The sequence below is a fragment of the Ostrea edulis genome, chromosome 5, assembly GCF_947568905.1.
Source record: "Ostrea edulis chromosome 5, xbOstEdul1.1, whole genome shotgun sequence".
NCBI classification, from domain to species: Eukaryota; Metazoa; Mollusca; class Bivalvia; order Ostreida; family Ostreidae; genus Ostrea; species Ostrea edulis.
The window spans coordinates 82,433,114-82,452,467 of NC_079168.1; the positions used below are offsets into that span (position 1 = coordinate 82,433,114).

Sequence of the window (19,354 nt, forward strand, 5' to 3'; positions counted from 1 at the left end):
CAGGGGTCTTTTAAAAACAATTGAATTACGAGAAAATTCATTAAACCCAATTGATAAATAGGAACAAATTAAACGCGCAGTAAAAGAATTTTCGATAAATTTTTCAATATTTAAACAAAGATCGGTTAAAAAAAGGATTAAAGCAATTGAGGAAGAAATTGAAAAATTAGAAACTGGGAGACCCGAAGACTTAAATTACAAAAAACTTAAAACTCTAGAAGCAGAGTTAGATTGTATTTATGATAAAAAATCTAAAGGCGCACAAATAAGATCAAAAGCTAAATGGATAGAAAATGGAGAGAAAAGTACTTCTTATTTCTTAAGCTTAGAAAAACAGCATCAATCCTCAAATGTCATTACAGAAATTCTAAACTCAAACAATAAAAGATAAACAAACCTAATAAAATATTAGGGGAAATGGTTGATTTTTATCAAAATTTATATGCTAGTAAAAACTTAGATGATGAAATCATTGACAGTTATTTGTCGGAAGTAAATATACCACTATTAAGTGATGAAAATAAAGACATGTTGGAACTTTTCCCAACTTTCGAAGAATGTACGGAGACGGTTTCTAATATGAAAAGTGATAAATCACCTGGTCTCGATGGTTTGCCTAATGAATTTTACCAAATTTTCTGGAATGAAATTGGACCATATTTTTATGATGCTCTAAAAGAGATTTTTAACAATGAAACAATGACACATACTCAAAGATTATCAGTAATATCATTGGTTTTTAAAAAGGGAGCAAAGAATCAACTTAAAAATTATAGACCGATAAGTTTGACAAATACTGACTATAAAATAATTGCCATTATTTTTGCTAAAAGACTGCAAAAAGTTTTATCAGGTATAATTAATGAAAACCAAACTGCTTATATTAAAGGACGTTATATTGGGGAGAATGCAAGACTCCTACTAGACATATTTGAATATTGTGAAACTGAAAATTTGGAAGGAATATTACTATTATTAGATTTTGAAAAAGCATTCGATTCTGTGGAATGGAATTTTCTTTTTAAAGTGTTGAATAAATTCAATATAGGAAATAATTTTATCAAATGGACTAAAATTCTATATACAGAACCAATCTTTAAAATGAAAAATAATGGATGGCTTTCTAAGATATGCTCGATGACAAGGGGGATTAGACAAGGGTGTCCCCTATCAGCCCTCCTTTTTCTTTTTGTAGCAGAAATCTTAGCGATTAGAATAAAAAACAATAACAGCATTAACGGTGTTGTGATAAATAATTCTGAAATAAAGAGTATACAGCACGCAGACGATTTAACAGTTGCGGTAAATAATGAAATTTCTATGAAAAATGCCCTAGATGAAATAAATAAATTCTGTGAAACTGCTGGCTTTAAAATTAATACCAACAAAACTGAATGTATTTTGCTTGGAAGATTGAAAAATCAGTTTGAAGAACTTTCTGGTATTAGAGTTACAATTAAAGCGGTCAAGTGTCTAGGCATTTTTTTAGGTCACGATAAAGAAGAATGTTACAATAAAAATTGGATGAGAATATATAATGAAATGGAAAAATTGTTTGAATCCTGGAAAAGAAGAAAATTAACACTTTTTGGCAAAGTATGCATTATAAATACACTTGCCATTTCAAAATTAACATATGTATCGTCAATTCTATGTCTTCCTGATAAAGATTTTATGAAAAAAGTACAACGATTAATCTTTAATTTCATTTGGGATAAAAAAAGAAAGAATCAAAAGAAACACTTTGGTTGGAGATGTAGCAAGAGGTGGTCTTTCAATAGTAGATGTAGAATGCAAATTAAAAGCATTAGAAGCAGCATGGATACCGAGATTATTAAATTCAAAGGGAGTCTTACTTGAAATTTTAAATAATTATTGTAGAAAACTTAACTTTGATATATACTATATGTTAAAATGTTCAACTACTGATGTGGGAAATTTAAACAAAACTAAATTACCACTATTTTATAAAGAAATGCTGTGTTGCTTTAATGAATGTAAAAGAGAACTTAACTTTGATAAAAGATTACCTGATGATATTTTACAACAACCATTATGGAATAACACAAATCTGAAATATAAAGGAAACCCCATTTTCTTCGATAATTGGGCGAGATCTGGTATCTTATTTGTTAGTGATTTATTTGATGATGGAATTTTTAAACCGCTAGAACATTATTCAAACATTAATGACAAATCTAACTGGCTATGTGAATACAAAATTATTATGACAATCACGAGAAAAATTCGAGGACTAAACGATTTTTCAAATTCAAGCTGTGTAAATAAACAAAATGTCACTAATTTTAACTTCCTTCTTGGATTTACCAATAGACTTAAAACATCAAGTAATCTTTTTTTTTTATAAAAAATTAGTTGAAAAAAAGTTTTGCAAACCCAATTTTCAGGCATTACTGTCTGAAGAATTCAGAATATTCGGTGATTCTAATTGGATAAACATTTATGAATGTAAAATTAAAGATTTGAAAGACAAACAGATAGCGGAATTCAGTTATAAGTTATTGAATAACATATTATGTAATAATGCATATATTAGCAAATGGAAAAAAGATGTAAAGAATGAATGTACACATTGTAAGCAAGTTGAGACTACAAAACATCTGATTTACGAGTGTGATAATGTTTTAAATATATGGAACACTGTTAGCAACTTAGCAGTTATCTATCCTTCAAAGTTCAATGGAAACACATTGTTGTTGGGTTTTTTCTAGAACAAAATGATAAAACCAAATCCTTAAATTTACTTATTACTTATATAGCCTACAGAATATATAAACATAAAATGTTATGTAGATTAGATTCTTTAAGTGAAACGACTTTTAATATGTATAATCATGTTAAAAAATCATTATGTTTCTATACATCAGTATTGAAGTATATAAATGCAAAAGAGCATAAATTTTTTGAACATCTTTGTAAATTAATGTAACTTGACTGCTGTGACCAGTATAAACTATCCTTAAATATTTATCATTATAACTATACGGTCAACTTAGGACTACATTGTTCATATATTATTCCTTAAGTAATTTCTATGTTATTCTACTGTTGATATATCTACATCAACGTTGTATATGATATTTTTATGATTTCGAAAAATATTTGATATTATGTATTTTCATATAAATTATATATATGCCTTATATAAAATAATATTATAATAAAATACATTCAATCCAATGGGCCCCTGGCACCATTGGTGAGAATTAAGAGGGAGTATCCGAGGATATTTTATCCCAAATAGTATTTATACTTTTTAATAAATGATGAAAATTCAAAAAAAAAAAAAAAAAAAAAAAAAAAAGAATTACGAGAAAATAGCTGTTGTGGACGGGTCAATACTATCAAAACTCTGGAATACAGGGCTTCCTCAAGATCTAAAGAATGCCTGTAGGTACTGGCTGTTATTGTTATCAAAACACCTCTCTGGGGTAGCTCTAGACCACAGTTTCTGCAGATGTCACTCCACCTGGTATCTATTGTTAAATGTTTGATTGACAGACGGCTAACAGTTTGGGGGTATTAACTTAAAGTTGGGTGTAAAAGAGAGAAAGATGGGGTGGTGTAGACTGTGTCATATAGCCATAGGGATACAACCATTATACAAACACTATGACCACAGAAACACTGCAGACCCTTCCAGTGTACATCAAAAGTATACACAGATCTCTTGGTCAGGTAAATAACAATGACCATAGATGAGCTCCGCCCACATGCAATGATCCATGAAGAAACCGTATGGTATTTTATTTGGGTCTTTAAGTATGGACCAAGGTGACTCAGGTGAGAGATTGAATTAATTAAATTAATTGTGAATTCCGATTTATGTATGAATAGGGATAGGTACGATTTGAATAGTTTTCAAAATAGTTTACTTAATTAACGCGAGGAATATAACGCCAGTCGACGTAAATGGTGCATTGTGACGTCACATCTAACTGTGATGTGTTTTTAATCGCAGCCGTTTTCCTTGAATTGTAAACGCCGACGGTTTCAAAGCCGACACGCTGATTGGCTGATATGAAGTTCATCTGAGCTTGACCCCTAATCGGGTTATGTCAGATCTTCTTACGCAGAGTATACGGCGCGGATCTAAGAAGTATGATTTTAAATAGATTCATACTGCTTTCCTTGTTCATGATATACCTTCTAATTTTATAAAGTACTGACCTTCTCATAACATTTTTTACATACAATATTTTCCGTTCTATTTAATTTTCTGTTCCATGTTTTACACCACCCTATTCTCTAGATCGACTTTGTTCGCTGGGCTATGAATAACAACCTGCCATCGTCCCGGGTACACATAAATGCAATGTAGATCTATATATAGCCTATGAAAATTTCCAGAATTTAAAACACGTGTATTTGTGAAGTTTGACGACTGACTAATTACAATACCTATCGAAAACTTTTTTATGTGATGCAAGCGGCCTTGTCGGGTCACGGGGTCAATCGGCAATAAATTACTTGATGTGGGTAGCACGTGACCTGTGTACACAATGATCGGGTGTTTACAAACGAGTCCATGAAATGACGCGCGTCAGAGTAAACTGTGTTTTTATGCTTTTTATATTGATTTAGACATTTTATATTTGTGATTTATTTGTTACTTGATTTATACCTTAATAGGCTGATCCCTTGAAACTCGGAGGTGGATGGCAGAACGAAAAGGGCGGGGTGTCTCAGTGCCCCCCCCCCCCCTATTTTTATCGGACTTTTTTATAGATAAAGGCGCCAGCAACACCGTGAAAACATATTTGAATGATTACAAAATTGGGAAGGCATTCGAATATTGTGAAATGAATCGAACTTTCTTAAAGAAATATTTTACCATCCAATTTCCTCATCATCTGCATTATGCTTCCTGAGAGCCAGGTGTACCCTAGTCAAAGAGCCATACCCTTTGGGTAGCCATATCCATGATATCCAAGGAATCTGGTTGTGTGAAGGCGGCATTTTGCTCCTGTACTGCAGGGTAACTTAATAAATTTGTACATTTTACCAATTACACTTTAATCACAGGTCTCTGAATTTCTATCAATAAGCCGTTAGGCCTATATGATTGATCAGAGTGATATATAATATTAACCCCTCTATATATTCAGAAGCCCTTGCTTTAATGTACCTATCTACATGAACCCCGATGATATAGTTATTATGGGTAAAATGTTGGTTTTTTTATGTAGACTTTTATATTTTCAGAATGGGTCAGACATGCAGTCATGTAGCAGCCCTAATGTTTAGGGTAGAGTCAGCAAATAAACTAGGCCTGACTTCATGTACATCTTTACCATGCCAGTGGAAGGTTCCATCAGCAACAACAGAAATTGTGCCTGTCAAAATAAAGGACTTAAGTGTTCGAAAGTCTCGTCATGGACTAGGTATTACTAAATGTATTGAATTGACATATGTACATATTATAGGCCTAGTAATTCAATTTTCTAAATCTAGGTCACAGATTTAACAATATTTCTATTTTTTAGACAGATCATGAGTATAAAACATTCAAACAATAAGGACCTAGATTTGGCTAAAACATTGCTCTAAAACAATTAAATATATTATGTTTTGTAGAAAAAACAAGACCATTAGTTTCAAAGCAGAAACACCAGTATAAACCACAGGAGTCTGTTCACCTGGACAGGGACTCATTTATTGATGAGCTGAGAAAAGTTGTGCCAAATGCATGTTTATTGAAAGGTATTTTAACCAGTTCTGTTAATGCCCACTGATCACAGTCAGTTTTCAATGTAAAATACATGAAATGGCTAATGGAAGACCTTTAACTATTATAAAGTTTTATTGTATAGTGCAACATTTTGTAAAATGTTTTATCTAACAGGAACGGATCTACCGGTATGTGAAGAAGGTCTTCAAGAACTGCCACACGATGTTGGAGGAGACAATTCCATGGAGGCTGTTGAACACTACATCATCAGCAACATGGTTAAAGATGTCCATACATAGGGAAAAGTGCCACATATGATCCTCATATGAAGTGAGTTTCATATGAGGATCATATGCAAGTCATATGTGTATCATATGAAACTCACTTCATATGAGGATCATATGTGACAAACATATGATTCTCATATGTAGAAAATCATATGAATTTCATATGAATTGATTTTCATATGATTATCACATGGTATAAATTTCATATGAAAATCACATGATTTTCTCATATAAAATAAATTAATGTGTACCATATATGAATTTTTAAAAAATAGTATGTCTTCTCTGACAGAGCAAAGTATACCGATAACTTAAATTCTCGCATATTTGAGGGTTTGAGAAAAAACACTGGTTGATTGCTCATTTTATGAAAAATGTACAATATTGGCTTAAAATCTTAATGTTGGGAAGGACACAAGTTTTTGAATATCTGCTTTCTAAATCAAAAGTTAACAAGCAAAATTTTGTCAAGTTATTCAATATATTTTAAGAAATATGTAAAATTTTAACCTTATTTAATCCAAAAAAGGGATTGATCAAAAATGAGAATTGCAACAAATAATAATTGTTCTTTAAAAAAAAAAGAAGGTTTTTTCTGAACAAAGACAACAGAAATCATTTACTTTTAAAATTTAATTTTAGTGATGAATCCATAAATTAAAACATGTACAGCAGGAATCCACGATACATTAAAACATGTACAGCATATTCTTTACATAATCACACCATACAGCACATTTTTTATGTTGGCATAAAAAAAATCTCCCACTGGTCAATGAACACAAGTGGGGAGTATAGGTTTAAATATTATTTGCAGCCTTTCAACAGGGGTGGTCACATCCCAAACATGAGAGAAAAATTCTCAAAGGGCTGTAAAACAAAAGCAAACAAACATGTATACCTATTTCAAAAAATTCTCAGAGCATCAAGGGGATTGCTTGTGCAAGTACACTAAAAATACATACAAAGAAGATTTATATCAAAAATGACTTTGCACAAGCTGATGGTTTAGAAAAATCAAAACTAGATGGACATTTTAGTGAATATACATTGACTAGAAACAATCTGTGTCCCCTGGATAACTTGTGTTTAATAAACTTTGTATGCTTGAGTTCAGTCTCCTCTTGTTCAATCCTGGCTGGGGGTTTTTCCTTCTTTGATGCTGCAATGACACTGGATACAGTGATGAACAAGTGGCATGTAGGAAAGAACATTTGTAATAGGAATAACATCCAAATCCTCAGAGAACTCTATCACAGGACAACCAAGATGTGTTGGTTGCTGTATAACCCCCTTTTCAACAATTGCTAATGAACTTCTCCTAGCACCCTGAAGAAGGAGTAGACCACCTTTGAAGATTCCAACTTTAAACTGAAAGTGAAGAATATTAAAACATTTTATAATATCATATCATGATCAATGGTAACATACAATGTATCGTTCGTACAGAATTGCAGTCATCAAATTTCATTACTTTTTCATGACCTCAACCCATTTTCAATGACCTCAAAGACAGACAACAGACTGATGAATAAGACACAAATATGAGGTCTTTCTTACCACATGAAAACGACTTAGCAGTTGCACATATCAGGAAATATAATTTGAAAAAGTTTCTTCACATTTTCATTTGATTTGTACGAATTATACATCGTTACTGTATGTATAGTCCACAAAATGTGATTTGATGATGTTGTTTCTGAATAAACTGCACTATGGGGATAGAACGTTAACAATCTAAGTTTTCTCCTCTTTAATGTCATTTTTTAAGAAAGTACTCAAATCTCGTTGATCCACTTCTCTCTGAAGTTTTACGTGTTTCGTTGAACATCAATGTGAAGTCAGTGCCCCCACCTCCATGTTTCCCATATCCACCACCTTCAAGCACGTTGTGCAGAACGCTCTATCTATTTCTCTTAACAGCCCTGACCTACTCAAAATTGTGCTCCCACTCAGAAGAATAAACACATTTCCAAGGCACGACTCATCAGACTGCATACCGGTATATGTGCCATTACCTGTAGCACACTTGTTCATTCGCACCTAAATGCTCACAGTAATGGAAATTACTTTGTGTCAAGTGCTTTTATGATACAGATTATAACCAACATGGTTTTAGTAGTTCCGGATTAGGCGAAACAATATCCATTTATTTTAAAGGATTTTTATCTTAATTTAAGGAGTTTTTAAAAAATTTAAACCAGGAAAAAGTGAAATCCCATGGCTTTCCATGACCTAGCTCTCTCAAAATTCCCTTACTTTCTCAAGACCTAAAACCAAATTTCATGAGTGAGTTCAAATCCCATGACCCGTACGAACCATGTACATGCATTACACTATAAGGTTTAGTATCTTTGTTCCAAACTTGAAGTAATTCATTGGTAACCGTTATAATACACTCATGAGGAACATATATATCAAATAGCAATTGGAAATTAAGAGAGTGATTTTAAAAAGAGTGCACCTCATCCTCTCTACTCAAATACATGATGGACATCCCCTCAGCAATACTTGATCCATCTTTACATCTACACATTTGGTAGCTGATCATCTTCCCCTCCAAACAGGGGGATGGGATCCCTAGGTCAATAAGACCCTGCAATAGGAGGCATTGGTGTTGGAATGCTGACATATCTTGCAGCTTTGTTTTGTTGTTGGCTGTACGAAGTGGTCTCAAAAGCAAAGGCTTCTCACAGTCTTGTTTGATTTCTGATAGATTTCCAATATTAATGTAAAGAAAATTATGGATGCAAAGCTTTCGATTTTGTTAAAGCATTACCAGTACTTGATTGTTTCAGGCCAAATAAACCTTAAAACATATTGAAATAGTTTGTGCTGTCAGATATCTAGAACATGTACTATATTATTCTACAAGAATATTCATAACATTCATCATGCAAATAAATGTGTACACACTTGCAGACATTCCAAAACATCTCTGGATGTGACATAGTCTTACTATGATATTTTGCTGAGGTTCATATAAATAATAATATAATTCTTTACATAAATTTTCAAAAAGTCTAGATCTAATTTCTTATAAACTAATTTGGTATTTATATAGAGTTAAATTGACATACCAAAAAAGTTGCACATTTCCTTCCTAGTGGATAAATCCTGCACCTCCTTTGTACACTGCCTCCTACAACATTGCAATTTCAGTATGAAAACGTGCTTACATCAGAAGCATACCTCATTCAAAAACAAGAGGCCCATGGGCCACATCGCTCACCTGAATTACCTTGGCCCATATCTGAAGACTTTCCATATATATTTGCATGTAAAACCCTAGTCATTAATATGAACCCAACTACCCCTGGAGGCCACGAATTTTGCAAACTTGAATCTACACTACGTCAGAGAGCTTTCATGTAAATGTCAACTTCTTTGGCCCAATGGTTCTTGAGAAGAAGATTTTTAAAGATTTTCCCTATATTTGTATGTAAAACTTTGACCCCCCCCCCCCCCCACTTGTGGCCCCATCCTACCCCCCGGGGGCCATGATTTGAAAAAACTTGAATCTGTACTATGTCAGAAAGTTTTCTTGTAAATATCAGCTTTTCTGACTCAGTGGTTACTGAGAAGAAGATTTTAACTATATATTTGTATGTAAAACATTTTATTTAAATTGCTGTCTTACCAGGTTCCATTGTCTGTAAAATAGCCCCCCACTATGACATGTTGGAACAAATAGCTTTTTCCGAAAATGACTGCAGTATCTCTACTTCTGGCCAGCTGATTTTCCTGATGAAATAGCTTTGCTCTGATCACACCATGCCTCTTCTCAAATACATCCTCAGAGTATGCAAGGGGTGGACCATGCCGAATGATTTCATCAGTCTGAAAACATAATCAAACTCTTTGAATCAACCACAAAAAATAAATGAGTGTATTTTATCTTGTTTACATTATCTTTTGGCTTTGCTTGAAAATAATAAGGAAAACATACTTGTACTTACCAAATGGGTCATCAAATGTGTCTTTACTTTGTTCATCAACTCTGGTACATGGCGTTCAACAAGAATGAGATACTTCTCGACAAGATTATCAAGCAGATGTACATCTTCCTCCGCAAATGTATCCAAGTGCACAATCCTATTTATCTAATTCAGAGAAAAATCATGTTCAATATTACATTACAGAGAAATACATGAAAATTCAACTTTCTCTGCAGAAAATGGTTAAACTTTTATTGGAAGAAAGGAAATGTTCTCCACATGTAAAATTATGGTGGAAACCCTATTTAAACTTGAAACCTAGTGAGCAATTGAGTTTTCACACAAAGCTTAGAAAATATTGACCATTTTGACTTCTTCAGAAAAACAATATATCATATTTATACTTACCAGAGACAGGACACAGGTCATCTTAAGAAACCTTGCATCCAGACCAGCATATTCGAAACTGAAGGGTGCAACTTGAATCTAAATTTAACATCAGATATGAATATTAATTATCAAAGTCATTTACTATATATTTTCATCAAAATGTCTATCAAAAATGAATGATCTTTCCTTGCAAGAATATTAAGTACCATAATACTTTCTTTACAGATTAATTCATCTATATGCTACTCACAAATTTTTTCAAATCCTTCCCTTGTCTGCTGTTCACATTCTTGGTAATGTTAAATTTCACTCGCTGATGGGCATCTAGAGCAGTTAAATGGCTTTCAAGTGATGTTGCCCGAGTATCAGTTAATGAATCAATGCAGACTTTAAAAAGATGTTTTGATGTTCCAAGATGAAAAAGATGAAGAAGTCCAGATGGTACATCTCTATCAAATAAAAACAAGTAAATATGGTAATCACTCGGATTTAAAAAAAAAAGAAGAGAAATTCTCATTTAAGGTTGATCGATCCTCGTGTGATGTCATAGGTTTTTGCAAAAATCTTAATAAATTAAACTTTGCGCATGATAGAAATATATCTTTCTGAGGAATTTTATTCACTGGATATAATAAAAAATCTGGTAAACTATTAATACTGAAAAAGTTTATATTTTCCATAGATAATCAATTGTTTATGATTAAAATAATTTTGTCAAGGGCAATAACTCCTATGCTGGAATTTCCTCTACTGGATGTCTATTATACATTGGTTTACCTAATATCCACAATTAATCTATACATATTTATGAATTATCAGTTTTTTAAAACTGTTGATATTTAAATTTTGTCATTTCAACAAGTTTTTATCTTTTTTATTATTCTGTTTAACGAAAATATGTGATTTTCTGATGTTGATGTATACTTCTGTTTTTGTATGTCTGACATCTTTAAAAAGGTGGCAACATATATATTTTCTTTGGTTATTAATTAAATTAAACTATATTGAGTGGAAATTAATAAAGTTTTCCCACTTTTAACCATTAATATTGATAAGTCACATGAGGATGGAGCTACCTTAAGCCTTTGGTTCGGGTGAGCTAATATTAAAGCTGTATTACCCGATGTTCATGTATTTGTTTTGTACATAATTGCTTTAAAGCAGATTAATTTCTTTATAAAGTTATTAACTTTCCCTTAATTACATGCTTAAAAACATCTGCATGTAAAAGAAAACAGTGCAAATATTATTTAGAAAATAAATATAGTGGGTACATATATAAATCATCCCATAATAGACGTCTATAAATAGACCCACCCGCATCAGGGGAATCCCAACATGATGTATTAACTCAAACGCAACTGTCTAGTTTTAAGGCTGAAAGAGCGTAAAACAAGGAATTACTAGGAGGTATTTGATATTTTTTTTTTCTATTAAAGTTATGGTGCGGTACTGTTATGTGGTGTCGGTGGCCGAGTGGTTAGGCCGTCAGACTCTCGACCGAAAGGTTCGAGTCCTGGCCGCGGCAGGGCTGACTTTGTGTCCTTGGGAAAGGCAATTTACATGAATTTCCTCACTCCACCGAAGTGTAAAAGGGGTACCTGGCTATAGACAGTGAAAGATATTGTTAGAATGTTAGTGCTCTAGCGCTTGTAATGGCAGCTTGCACTGTATGCTTCCTAGGAGGATGAGAAAGTTCTAGATTGATATAAGGTCTGCCGGGGTAATAATGTACATTACATTTGTAAAGCACCTTTGGGCGTACATAGTGTATGAAAAGGGTGCTATATAAATATGGTATTATTATTATAACAAAATACAAAGTTTTACACAGATAAGACCACCGATGATCTGAAAATTTGAACTGGTAACATGACTGTCACTTGAAATGGCGGAGTACGTGACGCGGTTATTTGTAAACATCGATTTAAAATCAAATAATTTGGGTTAAAACAGGTGAAATAATTTATGATATGTCGTACAGCCTCATAACTACATACGTGCGATGATTTAATAGCGTTTTTACGAGATGGAAAAAAATATTGTAATTCGGACCATACAGCTTTAACAAAAGTGCCTCAAATATTCACCTTTACTATAACGTCAAATGATTTCCCTGGAACAGGTTATAATTCATTTTCGGGAAAGGAGACAACTTTTCATCAAGTGTTCGCTTTACGAACTACGTACCTATGGGGATTAAGGATGTCCCAGAAAGGGTTGTCATACTCCTTCACACCTGTGTCCTTTCTCAAAGGTTTCTTTGATGCTTCTGTTCCTCGCATATTTAATCTTTCTACTGTCCTCTTTGTGTCCTGGGGCGTTCTTTCTCTCTGCTTTGATAAGCAACTATTTCTGTCTGCCTGTGAATCATATTTGTAACTCAGTACATGTAGTATGATTTAAATGCCATAAAGATGTAAACTAATCAATATTTTAATCCTACATACATGGCATTTCGGACAAAATTTCAAAGTTGTTGCCCCAGCATGGTTGCACGTCAATGATAACATGTTAAAGTCAGCTATCAGTGAAGCAACTTCCATTGTAAATTTTACACAAGTCTTCATTTCCGCATGAAATGTCTCAAATGGAATTCTACAAGTAGAGAAAAAAAAAATTGCTGTCAAATTCAGTTTTCATTTGCAACATGATTTTAAGGTGGTATGGACCATAATTTTGCAAGTTATTGATAATCAATGTGATATAAGCCAAAAAAAGAGACTTTTCATTAAATTCTCATTAATTACAAAAATATAAATCCATATATATCAATCATTCACCTAATCTCATCTTTAAATTTACCTTTTCATATAACCTACAGTAACAATGTAAAATACTAATACTAATAGGTGTGGAATAAATCAGTAGAGATCATACTTAATACAAAATATAGCCTTCTGATGAGGTCAATCCCTAGAAATATATAGACCTTATAGAGAAAGCATATCGACAAAGCACAAAGTGCAAGTTCGATCTATATATATGCTTTCTCTAAGGTCCATATACATGTATCTAAGGATTGTGCCGAATCAAAAGGCTATAGTATATCTAGTCAATTTTTTATATCAGTTATTGAACAATAGCTTTAAAATACGTTTTGAACACTAAATAGTTTCTCGTACGAGACTTTGTTACGTCATACTATATTAATGACGTTTATAGCAGCTGAAGTATTGGTTTTATAGAAACATCCATTTTATGTTGATCATTGTAACGCCATTACTGTTGTTGTTGCATAGAGAATTGTTTTCAATTTTAGAAACACCAGGTTTATAAGCTTTTTTAGAAGCTTAAAAGTGAAATACCAAGATTTTATGAAGTTTTATTCTTGAACATGTGATCAAGTTTGAGCCAACCAGGTAACTCACCAGGGAATAATAGTGGGAAAAAAAATAAACCCCTTTATGAACAGCACAAAAACTTACTGTTGGCTGGATTTAATGTCCTGTAGAATAACTTTAGATATGCTCATCATTGAAGCATGCTCAGAGGCTCCAAGGTAGTTGGAGTAGACTTCACTATTACGGAATTTGAAAGGAACTCCTACAATAATTAATCATACCACAATAAGGATTTTTTTTTCTTTTTAGAAAAATAAATCTGGTCAAATTGATTGTACATGTACAATGTCATATTTAGCTATACATGTATATATGTATGTTGGTGTTGGAACTTTATACAGTTTAAGCAAAAAAAAAATGAACAGCTATTAAATTTAGATACATGTACCTGCTAGTTGCATTTGTGCACAATGCATTGGCAGCCATCTCCTACTGATATTTGTAGATGTGTCATCAATGAACAAATTCACAGGAATTGACAGTTTCGGAATGCGTTGATTCTGATACGAATTCAGAACCTCAGACTTCTCCTAAAATAAAAACTATTAGGGTTACTTAGTTGCTTTCATTAAACACAGTCTTTTTCTATACATTGTGTATATAAAACACAGTAAGAATAACAAAAAAAAAAATTTGTTTAATAGTGAAAATTTCCTCAACAAGAGGCCCATGGGCCACATCGCTCACCTGAGTCACCTTGGCTCATATTTAAAGATTTTTCCTATTCGTATGTAAAACTTTGATCCCCTATTGTCGCCTCATCTTACTCCAAGGGGTCATGATTTTAACAAACTTGAATCTGCACTATGTCAGAAAGCTTTCATGTAAGTTTGGTTATAATTGGCCCAGTGGTTATGGAGAAGAAGTCGAAAATGTAAAAAGTTTACAAACGGACGGACAGACAGACGACGGATAACAGGTGATCAGGAAAGCTCACCTGAGCTTTCAGCTCAGGTGAGCTAAAAACTGCAAATGGACCTTGTCTAAAAATTATAATCATGAATTGTAAATGGAATCATGATTTACATTTCACTTGAATGGTTTACAAAACCTTATGCCCAAGATCAAATTCCTTCTGACTACACTATTACACTGTACCTCATCTGATATTTCGACCAGTTTTCCTGATGTTGCCATTTCCATAATTTTTATGTGATCTGCTGAGTATGCAGACAAACTAGATAATGGAGCAGCACTGCATTTTGTTGTCTTCACCAAGCAGCTGTTGAAAGAAATCGACAAAAAATTATGGTTATGGTTATATGAACATAGATGTACTACAAATAGATGGGATACCAAAATACATTTTACCTATGAAGCTTGCATTTATATCAAACAAAATGACCATTAGCCTAGACTGTCATCTAAGTATTAATCATGTCAATTTTTCAGGCAATGACAACTTTGTTCACACCTTAACTCACTCATGGAACACTGGTTTCACATGAATATTTTACGGTTGATGAGGACTCTAAAATCATGATCATATTCATGCATTTTGGCCTCAACAGAAGTTTATAGACTTAATGTCCAAATTTAGTTAAGAATCATATGTAAGGAAACTCATATGTAAATCATATGAGACATGTATGTGTACTTTAATTATGTAATATGCAGATGCTGGAAATCAAGTATTTCTATTCATTCTACGACAGTCGCGATGGCCTAGAGGTTAGAGCGTTCGCCTGCATGCGGAAGATCAGGGCTTGAATCCGAGATACAATCAACCAATCAATAGTTAAGCCAATATACACATTTCAAATTACAAGGGCATGAATTGGACACTACATTGTACCTTTGATTGTCTTCATTCCTTTCCTGTTTCAATATTTCTAAATCAGCCAGAATAAAATTTTCCTACAAGAGTAAAAATATGCAAAATAATAAAGTATATGCTGTATTCAGTAAAACTCTGATATAGCGAATTTCTGCAGACACTCTCTAAAAATTCGCTTTAAGCGTAATTTGCTATACGTTTATACCGAATTCATAATTAAAATATAACGAATTCGTTATAAAACTGATTTGTTCTACATGTATATCAGTTGCATAAGAAAACCTAATCTAAAAAATAAGCGAATTTTAACAATGTACCTCTTCACTCTCGTAAAATGATCTTATGATTCCAATAATATGGTCAGCTGTTGATTCCACAACATTACCCACATGAAAATGAGTATCACCAAATGATGCCCAAGGGGATACGATTTCATGGAGGCGACTGCCGTCCCTTTGCTCACGTACAAGACCAGTTTTCCGTGGATACCTTAATGAGAATAATTTAGGGTTAAATTACAATTAAGTCAAACCTCCTTATCTTGAACTCAATCGGACCAAAATTAAACTTAGGAATATGCGAGGATTCAAGAAAACAAGGTAAAAAAAACATAACAGAAAAAGCGGTTGGGATTGCCAGTTCACGTTGACACATGCATCCCTGATATCAGTTAGTGTTTGAGATAACAAAGATCTGCATCAATTGTATATTACTGAAGTTCATAAAGTGGTGTGGCCTGTGACAGTAATAGACCTCAGTTATTCATGAACCACTTTCACTACATTTGGTTATACTATGGTTTTACCTTTTCATTCTCATTATAAATAAGTGTTCATATTTATACATACCTGGCAATGTTCTTTGATATTGAAGGATTGCTCAAGTGGAGTTTGGCAATTTCAGTTGGTTTCAGAATGTATAAAGGTAAACCATTGTCATCTTCTCCCTGATATTACAATAAATCTGATACAACTTTTTGGCAATGTAAATAAAATATCAGTATTATAAAACAAGAGGCCCATGGGCCACATCGCTCACCTGAGTCACCTTGGCCCATATCTGAAGACTTTCCATATATACCTTGGTCCCTATTATGGCCCAAACTACCCTTTGCAAACTTGAATCTACACTATGTCAGAAAACTTTCATGTAAATGTCAACTTCTTTGGCCCAATGGTTCTTTTAAAGCTTTTTTCTATATTTGTATGCAAAACTTTCACCCCCCCCCCCACTTGTGGCCCCATCCTACCCCCTGGGGACCATGATTTGAACAAACTTGAATCTGCATTATGTCAGGAAGCTTTCAGGTAAATTTCAGCTCTTCTGGCCCAGTGGTTCTTGAGAAGATTTTTAAATGACCCCACCCTATTTTTGCATTTTTGTGATTATCTCCCCTTTGAAAGGGACATGGTCCTTCATTTGAACAAACTTGAAAGCCCTTCACCCAAGGATGCTTTTGGCCAAGTTAGTTTGAAATTGGCCCAGTGGTTCTGGAGAAGTCGAAAATGTGAAAAGTTTACAGACAGACGGACAAGACAGACAGACGGACAGACAGACAGACGGACGCCGGACAAAATGTGATCAGAATAGCTCACTTGAACCTTCGGTTCAGGTGAGCTAAAAAATTGAAATGTTAAGTTAAGGGTTGGAAATATGGTTATATTTCCTGACACCTTTCCTATGTAGAAATATTGGGTAGATAAAAGGTTTTTTTTTCAACATTGAAATACTGTGTAATATATCAGTTGAATAAAATCAATAGATATATATTTCATAATGAGAAAAAAAACAACCAAATGTTTTATACTCATAAACATTTTTTATAACTGCAATCTGTAAAAAAAAAAATCTGAATCTGTCCTCAGCTACTCTTAAAATAAATTCCATATCCAACAACAAAACACTGATTGGATCACCATGACTCCAAGTGTGATGAGTATGCATTTCAAGGGTAGATCCATGGGGGTGGGTGGAGGGGGAGGGGTCCAGACATCCGCTAAAGGGGGTCTTTAGCGGACCAAAAAATTAATTTATTCAATTTCAACGAGACTTTTAGTAAAAATGATATGAAAGGTGGATACTTATATGCAATTACATTATTCAAATTTATCAACACCATGTAGTATATCAGGATAAATGGGACGAAACACTGATACATGTGTATATATTTACGATATTTTATTTTCGTCAGATACAAGTATCATTTAAAAATTCTTAAAAAGTATATGTAATATAATTTTTTTTACCGCAGAGCTTCTGGGGGCCTATGCAGCCCCCCCCCCCCCTCCACCTAATTGCAAGTAACCTTTAAACCAGCTCTTTTTTATCATTGAAAATCGGATGTGAATATGTCCATAACAATGACTAGAATTTGGGAAACAGGTAGTAAATTTAATGTTAATATGTGCACAATCAAAAGGCGTAAATAGGGTGGGGGTGGAGATTGTGAAACACCTAAAAGATCAAGTGCTAGACCCCCCTCCCCCTTCACAAATTTCTGGGTCCGCCTTTGCATTTTTACTCATACCAAATGAATGATGAATCTTACCTTAGCTATCAAGCTGTTTACATCCAAGTCCCCAAATTTCATGTTTCTGATATGATTTAACGATGGTACATTGGGAACACCAACTTCTTTTAAAATGAACCACACATACTTTGCCACTTCCAAACTCTTTTAAAGAAAACAAAATGGAATTGACAGGAATGACATTTTTCAGATACTGTGGTTATACATTATTTTTACTGTTCAAAAACAAGTAGAGTTGGGGAATATCACTGATGCAAATTTCAGTATCAATATAAGAATTACTGACTTGGTCATGTATCAAAGCACATTACTAAAACAAATATTTAATTAATTCAAATGTCATATATTCATACCTCCCACACACACAAAAAAAATGCATTTTCAGAATTGATGATTAGGGAAATATTTGTGATCAGTTGTTCTAAACAAAGTATAATTCGATTCGATCTGTTTGTAATGAATGTGAAAATTCTAGTTTGTTTGTTTTTTTTAAATTTGGATTTTAATATAATTTACACATTTTACTTACAATGTGATGTGTTGTACTATGAAGCAATCCATATAAAAGAAGACTCAGCTTGTATGGAAATGGATACCACTTGCTATCATTTGTTTGGTCCTCGTATGTTTGGCTCTCAGAGTCACTACTGAAGCCTTCATTCTAAAAACAAAGTGTCAATATTTTCCTATCCTTTGTAAACATGAAACTAAACGGTCTAAAATTTACACTCAACAACTTCTTGTAAATTAATAAAATTTCTAAATAATGATACAGAATATTCAAAGTACAATACCAATAGATCATAATCCTCTGTCTCCGAGACGGGTTCAGTCTCCCCATCGGTATCCGAATCGTCATCGTTAATCAACGTTGCGAAACTGTTTTCTAAAATTTCTGCGTCTCGTTGAAAAGAACACGAACTAAACTTCGTCGTATTGTCGAGATTTTCCTCCTTGTCACAACAGGTGTTCATCAGGCTTTTGAAGCTGTCATTTAATAGGTGTTTTCTTGTAAGATTGTGTCGATTTAAATGATTTATTTTGTCAAATGACACATCACAGACGTTGCAGCGAAAAGCCATCGCGCCAACTGTCAGTGTCAAAATCAATGTTCAGAAAACGCTTTCACACTGTTTGCATTACTTGCCATCGGTTCAAGCGCGAAGTTAACCAAGCATATTTTAGCACGCGCTAGCAGACGATCAAAACATAAAGGTTCGCAAAGATGGAGAGAGACTACTTGGCAGTAAGTATCGCTAAATTTGTTTATATTCAATACACTGACCCATATCTATGAATAAAATGTTTAGATTTTAATGCAATACAAGTATCTATGCGTGTTTACTCAATGTCTAAGGGCAGTAACTCGATGAGGAGTGGATCTAAGAACTGTCTG

At 33.4% G+C, this 19,354-nt stretch overlaps 1 protein-coding gene and 1 pseudogene across 1 annotated transcript; one reads left to right on the forward strand and one right to left on the reverse strand.

Moving 5' to 3' along the window:
• The first annotated feature begins 4,415 nt into the window (after positions 1-4,415).
• LOC125676845 (uncharacterized) lies at positions 4,416-7,720 on the forward strand. The gene is made up of 4 exons (XM_048914698.2): positions 4,416-4,999; positions 5,227-5,405; positions 5,599-5,724; positions 5,867-7,720. Exons 1-4 carry the CDS (start codon positions 4,944-4,946, stop codon positions 5,989-5,991), a joined length of 486 nt encoding a protein of 161 aa, XP_048770655.2. The 5' UTR covers positions 4,416-4,943; the 3' UTR covers positions 5,992-7,720.
• Positions 6,954-19,167, reverse strand: LOC130046522 (uncharacterized; annotated as a pseudogene).
• Between the last annotated feature and the right edge of the window lie 187 nt (positions 19,168-19,354).